Here is a 13,409-nt window from a genome sequence, read left to right on the forward strand (position 1 = left end):
TTTGGTAATATAGAAAATTACAAATCACCTATATCGATACATTTTTGTGTTATAGCTTATTTTGTATTAAAATACTAAGTTTAGGTGTTGCTGTTTTCACCACTTCTGAGAAAAGCATGAAAAGCACAGTTGGATGGATTTCTGAGTGCGTCCTAACCCAGACCTTTCCCTAAACTAGCCACACTTCAGAACTCACATGTAAAAGCCAAAAGTGGTGTTTGTTAATTAATGTGCCTGTGTGGCAGTTTGCATCAGCAAATGTAACCCAGAATTGTCTTTCTGGTAAGACTTTATTGAGTTAAAAATATTGCAAATTATATTGTATAATGTACTGTATCGCTATTTTGAGATAAAATACAGAGATATTAATTTTAGTCTGTATCGGGGCAAAAAAGCTCATGTTAACACAAGCGCGCTGATGTGACCAAGCCAACACTACGCCACACCATTTAGCAGAGAACAAAACTTTGCTTGTGGTTGTGCATGGGCGCACACACCTATGGCACTGTGAGAGATAAAATGTGCACTACAGCCAGTTCTACCATCTCTGTGGTTAGGAAGATTGTCACATTGTAATCCTTTTATCTCTAAGATCATCATATCGCACACCACTAGTTTCATGTGTTTGAGTAATGTGGAGACTCAACCAACAATTGGATTCAATTTCAATTAAGAAAAAAAAAAAAAAAAACTCAATTCAGAGATTGGGTTGTAATGAGGCACTTAACTTTATCAATACTGCGTTTCGGTACCGATATGGCACCGGTTCCAGCGTAAATGTATCGACAAATAAACACCAGGCTGAGAACAGCTGCCACCTATTCTCATATTGTATCCTTGTAGAAGGATCCCTGGCATTAAGGAGTGTATAGAGGACAGAGTCTGAGCACTCACCTAGTAGCGGTTCGGGCCCTGTAGTGGCCATACCCACAGATGTAGGCGATAAGGATTGGGATGCCAAATCTGACCTTCCAGTTGGGACAGGAGGTCTGGCCTGTTGGGTAGACTCCAGGGTGGAGCACAACAAAGCTGGCATAGCAGGGGAAACACGTCCTGCCTGGCCAGTAGGGGGCCACCAGAAGTATCTTGTGGCCCTGCTGGAGAGCCCTCTGGAGCACTGCTGGGATTACCAGTAGGGGCGGGAAAGCATACAGAAGCCCTTCTGGCCAATCGTGTGCCAGGGCATCCTTTCCAAGTGGACTGGTGTCCTCTGTCCAGGAGAACCACAGGGGGCAATGTGTTGTCTCCTCTGAGGCAACGAGATCTACCCCCGCCCTGCCATACCGGCCCAGATATGAAGTACTACCTCTGGGTGGAGCCTTCATTCCACCGGATGAGGGCTGCTGTGGGATAGGAAGTGTGCAACCTGATTCATCCGACCTGGTATGTACATCACTCTCACACTGGCCAGGCAGGACACAGCCCAAGTCAGGAGATCTTGGGTTACGTGCAGCAATTGGGGTGACCTCGTGTCCCCTTGGCGGTTGACATGGGAGACAGCAGCAGTATTGTCTGCCCGAATCAGTACATGCCTGCCCCTGAGGTAGGGCAAAAAATGCCTCAGCGCAGCATGCATGGCTCGCAACTCCAGCACGTTGATGTGTGCTGGGAGCTCCTGGGCCGACCAACGTCCCTGGGCCGACCAACGTCCCTGGGCTATGCAGTTTTCCCAGACCGCTCCCCACCCTGCTAGGGAGGCATCTGTTGTAATAGTTTCCCTGTAGGGAGGGCATATGGGTATGCCCTGGAGTATGAAGGACTGATGAGTCTATTCCGATAGGGCCTGGATGCACTGTAGGGTTACCTTGACCTTTCTGTGCTTGTGACTGTGCAGCCTGGCATCCAGGCCCAAGCCAATTAGCCAACATGCCAATAACGGTAGAGGGGAGCGGAACACACACTAACTTCACCTATAAAGGCTTATGAAAGTACCGGTTTAAATGGCAACAAACAAAGCAATGCTGTAAACAGAGTAACTAATGAAGCACCCGCAGAGGAAGAGGGAAGCTAACACACTGCCTTTACCTCTGCAAGGTGTGTACCAAACAACCTCCACACGGAAGCAGCGCATGCACCCCCTGGGGAGACGTGAAAACGGGGAAACAAAAAAAGTTGTACTCACAATTTAGCGGTGCGTCCTTAATCGTCTCGGCAAGGAGTGAGCTACATCTTATCGGTACAGCTGCTGCAGCTCCTGGAGGGCGGGGACTCCGCTACTCTGACCGTAATATGTCACAGAGCTATCCGTGAGCCGCTACGAGATAAACCACGGGCTTCATTTTCAGTGAAGCCACGGGCGCTCTCAAAACACAACCCGCAGATTCAAGAGACAGAACCACGGACGGAACTGGAAGTGACTTTGTTGGTATTAGACTCGACCTGCGTCTTCACGAGACAGTATCATTCAGTGCTTGAAGCACCGCCTCTGGCGGTCAGGAAGGGTTAAATAGAACCCAACCGATACCCAACCCTACTTAACTCCTGAATTTAAAATAGTTAAAATACAGATTTTCTTTGTTTAAATTGTCAAAAAGAATTTTTTAACTAATATATTTTCTTTTTATAACCTTCTTACAAACTCTTTGAACTGTTTAAACTGATGAACCAAAATAAACTGCACATTTCTTCATTATCACCATGCAAAGTTAAACAAAAAATATGTATATATATACATTACAAATATATAAGATAAAAATGTGCCAATTATTAAGGCTGAACCGTGATGTCAAAACAAGCAGCACTAAAACAGTCACAACACCTCCTATTGTTTAAGCAGAGTATCTATGCACATACTGTGCTGTATCGAGTTTAATCCCTTCTTAGTTGCATCAACTTTGAGGTGATTTAGGATATATCCTTGCATCCCAACGATTTAGCATGTTTTATCTTTTTATTTTCACTTCAGTTAAAGGTTCTACAGAATATATTCAAGTATGCCCAGAGTTAGTCAAGTAATAACATGGTTATATTTCAAACTGCATTTTTTAATGGTTTTTTTTCCCCCAATTCAAAAGTATCGTACCGTATCGTTATCGTGAGCCCAATATTGTATATTGTCCCATCTCGTGAACTTTGTTTATTGTCCCACTCCAATGCATAATAAGAATGATAATGGATTGGATTTTATATAGCGTTTTATCATAGACACTCAAAGCGCATTACATTGATCAATCAATCAATCAATCAATCAATCTTTTATTTGTATAGCGCCAAATCATAACCAATGGTATCTCAAGACACTTTACAGTAGAGAAGTCTTAAGGACGGACTCTTCATTTTATGGATACACACATATGCATATACTGTATACGTATATACACATACATATGTATCCCACACCCAACATGAATTCATCATGGCGGCAAGGAAAACCTTCTGTTAAGCAGCAGGAACCTTGTGTGGATCCCATTCCTATGATGAACAGCCATCCACGTTATGCTGTGTTGGGTGTGTGCAGAGGAAAGGGTGGAGACAGAGTTGTTGAGTCTCTGTAACTCCACACTGAGGATCCCACGGACCTGCAAGACAAAAGCCAGAAGGAGTACAGGAGCAAACACACAAGGGAAGAAGCAGACATAGAGGGAGTGTTTGAGAGAGGAATGGGACCCTCTCCGGTCTCTCTCTAACCTAAATGACCTCTCTCTTAACGCCCTCTCCAACCTCTCTCCAACCGAGCATGCCAGACCCCCCCACCGGCAGTCTATGCCTATTGCATCTTAACTATGAGCTATGAGCTGGTTCCTAACTAAAAGCTTTACCAAAGAGGAATGTTTTGAGCCTAACCTTAAAGGTAGAGAGGGTGTCTGCCCCCCGAACCGTGGTTGGTAGATGGTTCCAGAGAAGTGGGGCCTGATAACTGAAAGCTCTTCCTCCTATACTACTTTTAGAGACAAATGGAACAACGAGTAGTCCAGCATTTTGAGAGCGTAGTGTTCTGGGGGGATTGTATGGCACTACAAGCTCCTTGAGATAGACTGGTGCCTGTCCATTTAGGGCTTTATAAGTGAGAAGAAGAATCTTGAATTCTATTCTATATTTTATGGGAAGCCAATGCAGAGAGGCTAATACAGGAGTAATGTGATCTCTTCTCCTAGTTTTAGTCAGTACACGTGCTGCAGCATTTTGAACCAGCTGAAGTGTCTTAAGTGACTTGCTCGGGCAGCCTGCTAAAAGAGAATTACAATAATCCAGTCGAGAGGTAACAAAAGCATGGACTAGCTTTTCGGCGTCGCCCTGAGACAGGATAGATCTGATTTTAGCAATGTTACGGAGATGAAAGAAGGCAGTTCTTGAAGTTTGTTTTATGTGAGAGTTGAAGGATAAATCCTGATCAAATAGAACCCCCAGGTTTCTAACAGTTGTGCTTCGTGCCAGAGTAATGCCATCTAGGGCAGTTAGGCTAGCATAGGTTTCACTAAGGTGTCGTGGGCCCAGTACAATGACCTCAGTCTTGTCTGAGTTAAGAAGAAGAAAATTTTGGTCCATCCAGGCCCTAATGTCCTTTAGACAGGCCTCAAGTTTAGATAGCTGATTTGTCTCACCTGGCTTCATTGATACATACAGTTGGGTATCATCAGCATAGCAGTGAAAGTTAACAGAGTATTTTCTCATAACATTACCAAGGGGGATCATATAGATACAGAAGAGGATTGGACCTAGCACAGAGCCCTGAGGAACCCCGTAGCTTACTTTAGTGTACACAGAAGACTTATTATTCACGTGTACAAACTGGTACCTATCAGATAGGTAGGACTTAAACCAGTTTAGGGCAGTCCCTGTGATTCCAAGTAATTCCTCTAATCTCTCTCGTAGAATATAGTGATCTATAGTGTCAAAAGCTGCACTAAGATCTAATAAAACCAGCACTGAGAGTCGTCCTTCATCTGAAGCCCAGAGTAGATCATTAGTTACTTTAACTAAAGCAGTCTCTGTGCTGTGTTGAGCTCTAAAACCTGACTGGAAGTCCTCGAACAGGTTGTTGTTTTGAAGGAAGTCACAGAGCTGAGCCGCCACAACTTTCTCAAGAATCTTTGAAATAAAAGGAAGATTAGATATAGGCCTGTAGTTTGCTAAAGTGCTGGAATCAAGAGTAGGTTTTTTGAGAAGGGGTTTGATTACAGCTACTTTAAAGGACTGTGGCACGTAGCCTATTGATAGGGATATATTTATTGTCTCCAACAAAGATGGGCAGACCAGGGGAACAACTTCTTTAAACAGCTTAGTTGGGATCGGATCTAAAAGGCAGGTCGATGGTTTGGAGGATGAAATAATAGAGTTAAGTTCCTGAAGTCCTATATTTGTGAAACAGTTTAGGTTAGGCCTATTTACATTTAATGGTACAGCAGGCCCAGGTGAAGGCAGGGAGTGGCTAATTTTATCTCAAATCTTGTGAATTTTATCGTTAAAAAATGTCATAAAGTCCTCACAGCTGAGGGCTAGAGGAATCATGGGCTCAATAGAGCTCTGACTTTGTGTTAGCCTGGCTACAGTGCTGAAAAGGTACCTCGGATTATTTTTATTTTCTTCAATTAGTGAGGAGTAGTATGTAGATCGACTATGTCGTAAGGCTGTCATGTATTTACTATGGCTTTCTTGCCAGAGTATTTGTGACTCCTCTGTTTTATTGGAGCGCCACATTCTCTCTAATTTACGGGTTTTTGTTTGAGTGTGCGAGTTTCAGAGCTAAACCACGGAGCTTTCCTCTGACGTTTAATAGTTTTTTCCCTCAATGGGGCAATTGAGTCCAAGGTGGATTTTAGTAGACTAGCAGAGCTATCGACAAGCAGATCCAGTTGAGAGGGGTTATAATTAATATCATAGTTATTTATTGGATGGTGCACTGAGTTTAAGGCAGCAGGAATGGCCTCTTTAAATTTAGCCACAGCACTATTGGACAGATTTCTACTCGTAACTATTTTATTGCACAGTGCAAGATCCTCTAGGATAATGTTAAAAGATATTAAAAAGTGATCTGATAGCAGAGGATTTTCAGGGTAGACTTTTAGTTCATTAATATCAAGGCCATATGTTAGAACAAGATCAAGAGTATGATTTAAACGATGAGTAGCTTCATTAATAGTTTGAAAAAAGCCAACTGAGTCTATTAGGGACATAAAGGCTGAGCTCAGGCTATCACTATCTTTGTCAACATGGATATTAAAATTTCCTACTATCAGTATTTTATCAGAACTGAGGACTATGTTTGATATAAACTCAGAGAATTCTGATAGAAATTCAGAATAAGGGCCTGGAGGACGGTAAATTATCGCAACTAAGACTGGCTGGCAGGTTTTTGATTCGGTATGAGATAAATTTAGAACCAGGCTTTCAAAGGAAGTGTAACTGGCCTTTGGTTTAGGATAGATTAGGAGAGAGGAATGGTAAATAGCTGCTACACCACCTCCACGGCCTATGTCTCGTTGTGTCTTTCACTCCACCTACAGTGGTGGCTGCCCTGGGGCAGACTGACAGAAGCGAGGTTGCCACAGTGCACCATCAGTTCCTCTGACCACCACCAACACTCACCCACACACCACATTCATACTAGGTAATGTGGGTGAAGTGCCTTGCCCAAGAACACAACGACAATGACATGGCTAGAGCGGGATTCGAACACCCTACCCTTCGGTTATTGGACGACCCACTCTACCATTGACGTTAAAGGTTTCTGCCCTCTGTCTTTAACTGTGCATCAAGTAGAGAAAGCAGGAGCAAATACTGAAAAGCAGGAATGAGGTTTTTTTCATAGTTGCAAACACTTCAAACAAATTCAACTGATTGCATAACTCAGACAACTCAAAGTAAAGCAGAAAAGTGCTATGAAAACACCAGGGTGCTGATACGTCTTCAACCATAAAACCACACCTAGCAGCACTGGTTAAGTAGCGTTTGAATGAGCTCATCGGAAAGAGATCCACAACAGGCCAGTCAGAAGCATGTCACTCTGTGTGGGAGGGGCTTCAGGTTTTCTAAGAAAGAGGAGGAGTTTGTTTGGGAAGGATCACACATTAGAGCCACTTGTCAACTGGCTCTTTTTCAATTGATCAGATTCATTTACTTTTGGTTTTATACTGATGACTAATAAAATATAAAAGACAGGTAACAAATGTAAACAATTTGATTGAATAGAACTGCTTTATTCAAAACCATAGCTATTACAACAGACACCAAAGAACTTTTTATGATCTTAATTTGCTGTTCTGACACATTTCAGTGAAATCACATTACATAATGTAACTATATATATATATATATGCATGCTGATGAATATTTGACATAATTGGCGTACTGTAGTTTTGTATGAAGTAAAGATTGACAATGACATGATATATTTGCTAAATGTTTTCAGGTTTTAGTGTCAATATTAAGTTTTTCTGCAACAAGCAGTGGCTGAGAAAACACGTAATTTATTTTATATGGTTTTAAAAGAAGACGTAACAAAAAAATTGAAATAACAGCAAAGCATAACAACAGGTTACATGTATTCTGTTTTTTATTTTGCATAAATGCTGTACTTGAATTAAGTTAACAGTAGCATAACCAATTTAGCATCTGCATTGCTTCACTCCATGGAATTAAATTCAGAGGGTTCAGCTCTTATAGGGGGGTCTTCTAACCCTCTTCCCCTGGTCCTCCTGGAGCCGAAAAAAATGCCCTCTCAATGAAGACAATAGTGTATTAAATTATATACAGTTAAAATTATATAGAATAATGTTTGATTTTATTTATATTGATCATGTAAATGGCAACTTAAAAACAATAAATTGACATCAAGAAATAAAACAGTCTTTTGCATCTTCAAATTCTAACGCATCTCAGTTTACATGAACACAATGTTATATATATATAAGATTTTTTTTAGTTAATGTATTTGAAAGGCTACAAAAAGTAACTTGAATTTGATACACATGATCATGTGGTCAACACATGCTAATTGCTCATTTCTTGCCACACATAAAGCATGCATATTTAACCGGCACATTTTCCCCACACAATTAAAATCTCTATTTTCTTCCAGAATAGTGTTTTTGTTGGTTTAGTTATTTTACCAGGGATTTAAAACTTAAGTTTATCCACAGGAAAGTTGATGGTCTGTAGATGTTGCAGGAGGTGAAGTAGGAAGGTGCTGAGTCATTGCACAGCGTTATTTATTTTTAGGTTAACAAATTGTTATATCTTGACTTTAATTGTCATTAATCATTAATAGCCTCTGTATAAAATAAAATTTATACTATTTATTTCAGTAGTTTTTTTTAAGCTATAGGGGGCCATTGCAAAAGAGTCACAGGACCACATTAGGCCCCAGAGCCGCAGGTTGCAGACCACTGCTCTGAGAGACCCACAGCTGAACATCTGGCCTGGTATCATAGTCCATCAGTTCTGGTGTCTCTATGCTGATTCTGATGAGCGTGTACGCTCTATCACTGCGCTCAGCACGTTTTTCCTTTTTACTGTTGCCCTCAATGTGAGCGTGCACTCAGTGAAAGACTCGTTATGCCTGGCTTCGTTCACGACTACAAAGGAGCTTATTCGTGTTTATACTTGGTGCATTCACCGTTGCATTACCCGCAGCCAAGTTCCGTGAGCGCGCATCGTTTCCTCACCCGCAACGCGGAGCGAGCGAGCGAGAGAGAGAGAGGGGTGCACTCTGTGGGACGTGACGGGGCACTCAGCCGTTCCGTCTAAAATGAGGTCACCTATACGCACTCGCACGGATGCAACCAGATCAAATTTTCACTCACTCACTGAAAATATGCTCGTATATGCGACCATTTTGGTCGTAGTCTCGAACCCTGTATATATTACATTACACATTATTAGGCTTAGAAATTGCATTATGTATTAAAACACACCTAAATTATTTTTGGGGGAAAAAACACTGAAGATGAATACTCCATTACTCATACACCTGTTTACAAATGCTTAATCCTTCAGTCACTGTTGCAATAGGGAGTGGTTAGTTTCAGGGCTCTTTGTTTTGTCATTTTAAAATAAACATAAATGGCTTACAGACGGATGACTGACAAACTAAACTCAGATATCGTTGTACTAGCCACCTAAGGATTTTTTTTCCCTTCTCTTTAGGTTTACACCTGACTTCACCTCATCCCGAGTGATCCGGGAACTAAAACTGATAACATGTGGTGGCTCTGAGTTCATGTTTGTCCTTAATGCCTCGTTGCCATATCACATGTTAGCTACATGTGCAGAGGTCCTGCCCAGACCAAGCTGGGAGCTGGAGCTCTACATTATAGTGTCTCTTATCATGAGGTGAGTAGCACATTGCCCTCTGAGATCACACCAACCTCAAAACCCAATATCATGGTTTGGGTTTAATTTCATTTGTTGATTTGTGTACAGTTCCATGTTTCTGCTGGTGATTGCCACAGCCTACTTAGAGGCTCAGAGCATCTGGGAGCCTTTCAAGAGAAGAGTGTCTGTGGAATCTAGCTCCACGTTGGAGACTGGGAGACCCTTCAATCTCAGGGAAATTGGGCAAATTTACAGCAGCTCACAGTAAGTGAATTGATTATGGATCTGCTGTATTTATATATTTTACATTGATGTGAGGAACTGCTCCAAATCAGGCTGACTGAATGAAATTGTAGAATAAACTTTGAAATGACTCTATCACTTTGTAATTACTATGTTTGAATCCCCATTAAACCATAAATCATTTGTACAAAATGATGGACTCTCCACCCAGCTAAGTTTCAGTACTCTGTGTACTAAAGAAGGTGTCACTTTAATAGGAATTCCAAAGTACTCGTCTTTAAAAAAATGTTAGGAATAATAGTAGTTTAAGTTTAATGGAGCCCTCACTGAACATGCATCTTAAGGGCTGTGAGAACAAAACTTATCAGGGACTGTTATGCAAAGCAATATTGTTAATGTATTTTTAGAATCCATATGGCATGGCACATGTAAGTAGCAGTTAACTGTTCGATTAGTATTAATAAAAATCAAAAGCAGCTGAATTGAATGTTACCCAATAGGCAGAGATGCACTGTGATCACTTTGACTAAAGAGTCCTTTCCTAACACTCAGGTTAAATGAATACAACGACTCAGCCCAGAGCTCCAGAGGATCATATGCATCCAGCAATGGAGCAGCACGAAACGGAGGCCGACAGGGAAGCAACCGCACCTTAACAGACTTGGACAGCCAAGACAAGAGACCCAGAATCAGCTTCAGCCGCACACCTATGCAAGCAACTTCCTCCACTCTGACCAAAGGAAGTTCGTCACCAAGCCAGGAAGGCTTCTCTGGCACCTGCCAGCTCACCAACCGGAAAGCTCGGACCCCCAAACAGGTTGATCCCCAGAGTCTGAGTTTTTCAGCACTATCAGCCCCTCACAGAAGCCTCTGTCCTGAGGATGTAGAGTACATTAACCTCATAGGAGCCATGGACAACGACCTAGAGCGTCCAGAAGCTATCACCACAGATGCTCTCCAGAAGCAGAGCTCTCAGTCCATACAAAACAAAGGTGACATCATCTGTTTTCATCAACCAACATAGGATCCCAGAGCATCAGCTGCCATGCATTAACCATGTTTGTTTGTTTGCGTGTTTCAGTATTGGAATCCAAAGGGAAGCTGCGAGGTAAAGCAAAAGCACAGAAGAAGAAGGAAGACAAAGAGAGAAAGTCAACAGCAAAGCCTCAGGGAGATTCTGAGCTCAGAGATAATCTGGTTGACAATGATGACAGCTCCTCCACCACCACAGAGACCTCCAATCCAGATGTAGAGACCAACATCAAGGAGGTAGGAAATAACAAGTGTTCTGCAGTCCACCTTAGGGATACACTCGGCTTTTTCATTCTTTTAACAAGGTGTTTAAACTCTTTCAGGAATCAGCAAAAAAGAAAGGAAGGACAGGGACCACAGGGAAGGTGAAAGAAGAGACTTCAAAACAACTTGTTAACCCTAAAGGCAAGAAACTAACCCCCACAAAGAAGGAGCCCCTTGCAGAAAAGTCAAGGTTTGTGTTACTTTGTTATCAAGGTTTTGGCTTTTTTCCTCACTCCTACTTATTCAAATATGCATTGATCCTTAGTTCATTGGAGCTGCCTTATGTAACACCTCTGGAGAACAAACAGCGCAAGAGTTTCCCAAATAAACCTCTTACCCTTCCTCTCACCAACATCCCAAAGAGCAGACCCCTCCAGAAACAGAGATGTAAGTTACACTGCTTATATGTCATTAAAGTAGCATTGTATTACAGGATGTTTCTGACTTTTTTTTTTCTGAAAGTGGATGGAAAGCTGGACGATGAGCGAGCCTCGCTTTTGGCTAAATTGCTGTCGGGTGACACTCAGCCAGAGCTTGGCCACAGTAGCAGCTCAGAGGGTGAAAAGGAATTTGTCTCTCCTGAATGGGACATCCCTTTGTCTGAAACCAGCACCCGTAAGTTAACCTGAAGCTGCCAGCTGTTTTACAGCTGTTGTAACAGAGCTGCCTTTATTTGTGCTTCAGTTGCAGATGCTGACAGCCTTCAGCAGATCTCCCTCCAAACTTTAAACGCTGACCCATTCCTGAAGAGGTCGCTGTCCTCTGGAGCCAACTCGCCTCCACCCACCTCCCCCAGCTTACTGCCCCGGGGCACCTATAGCAGTGTGCTCAACAGTAACAGGTAAAGCTGACTAGAAAAATTTATTTAATCGATCTTGAATCGATTTCATTGAAATTTTCCAAAATTGATTCATAGGAACTGAAATCTATTTTTTTTTAATATACTTTAACCCCAGGATACTCATTTTATAGTCTGGTGTTAGCAAAGTCGACGACTGCGCTTGCTCAAAGCGAGATTGCAATCAATTCAGTGCACACATGACAGACGAAGCTCGCCTAGGGGTGTAAGGAAAAAATCTATTCTGCGATATATCGTGATATTTCACCGCACAATTATCGTATCGATCCAAAAAAAACGACCAAATGTTTTTTTTAAATTTAGTTTTTTAATGAAAAAACCATTTGATGTCGCTAACATTAGCATAGCACATAAACTCCAGGTCACTAGGTGTCAGTAATGCATTTTAGCTTTATTTTCATAAAACATACTAGGCACTTTTATAAATATGTGGTTATTTTTGATTAAAAAGAATTTAAGAACTTAACAGAATCAGAATATGTTGTAGAAACAAAAGTAGTGCTGTCAGATTAAAAATATTGTGTGATTAATTAATATGCTCTGTGATTAATTTATTTAATCTTTTTTTTAAACTGAGAAATGCCCTCAAATTGAGGTGTTTTCATTTAAATCAACTTATTGTGGCAGATTGAAAGATTGATGTATAACAAAGTGGCTTTATAAATTCATTTATTGTTTTTAACAGACTTGAATCATTTCCATTCCTCTGTATGCGAGACTAGACCCAAGGTTCCAAATAATAGAAAATAGAAATGAAATAGGGCATCAGGTCCATATGTAGTGTTATAAGTTAGCACATCATTAACAGTAAGAACAATTTTCTGAGCAATACAGTTAATAAACAACAAACTTGTTGCTTTTTCTCTCCTTCAGAAAATATATAATAAATAAAACAAACCCATAAATTAGAGTGCTGTAAATTAGCACATCAAAAATAACATTGTTCATCACAAAATAAAGTCCTGTTTATAACATCAAGTAATCACTTCTAATAGTAGTAGCCCCGCCCACATCTTCTACCACCCAGAGTGGTCGACTGTCCACTACAATTGACTTGTTGCACCGGGCAACGAACATTTACTTCCGCATTTGACGGTGTGAGGCACCACACTTCCAGTCCTATGACGAGACAGTTTGTTTATTAGGATCCCCATTAGCCACAGCGAAAGCTGCTGCTATTCTTCCTGGGGTCCGTAAAAACATACAATTACAGAATATACAATTACAGAAAGATAAACAAAGTTCTGGACTTTAAAATGCATAACTTGTACAACAGTTATCAACATTATTATCATGTAATGTACAAGTAATATAAAAATGTGACATTGTGACCAGCCGAGTCCCCGACAGCTCTCGCTGCACTGTGCCCCATATGACGGTGCATAAAAAAGTGTTTTGGATTTTTGACAGTATGTGATGACTCTTTGACGCTAGCAGCACTGAATGTTTATGGAGTTGTCTAGCAACTTAGCTCTAAACGCGTCACGCTTCCAAAAAAAATTAAATATGACGCATATTTTTTCTGTATAGTATTAGTTGAAATGCTTTCAGTCAACGCAGTCCACCCCAAGTCAGAGAAAGAGAGTGAGAACAGACGTGTGGACGGAGTGTGTGTGCTCTGATCTGCTCCAGCTCGGCTGCTTGTGTGTGAGCAGCAGCGCTGACTCTGAGCCTCTACTGTCCTCACAGCAGTGAGTGATACGTGCTTTCATGTCTCTAAATCATCAGAAAACTTTCCAATAGCGCAAGATAACGTTCC

General features: G+C 41.4%; 1 protein-coding gene across 1 annotated transcript in view; it reads left to right on the plus strand.

Moving 5' to 3' along the window:
• tmem131 (transmembrane protein 131) overlaps nt 1-13,409 on the plus strand; it is a 50,429-nt gene that overhangs the window by 32,107 nt on the left and 4,913 nt on the right. The window contains exons 29-36 of the mRNA XM_028443915.1: nt 9,085-9,270; nt 9,361-9,516; nt 10,048-10,487; nt 10,577-10,764; nt 10,851-10,981; nt 11,057-11,178; nt 11,254-11,406; nt 11,476-11,632. Of these exons, the coding sequence (XP_028299716.1) occupies nt 9,085-9,270; nt 9,361-9,516; nt 10,048-10,487; nt 10,577-10,764; nt 10,851-10,981; nt 11,057-11,178; nt 11,254-11,406; nt 11,476-11,632 (1,533 nt within the window). The remainder of the gene's footprint in view (nt 1-9,084; nt 9,271-9,360; nt 9,517-10,047; nt 10,488-10,576; nt 10,765-10,850; nt 10,982-11,056; nt 11,179-11,253; nt 11,407-11,475; nt 11,633-13,409) is intronic.

This window comes from Gouania willdenowi, chromosome 4 (genome assembly GCF_900634775.1).
Source record: "Gouania willdenowi chromosome 4, fGouWil2.1, whole genome shotgun sequence".
NCBI lineage: Eukaryota > Metazoa > Chordata > Actinopteri > Blenniiformes > Gobiesocidae > Gouania > Gouania willdenowi.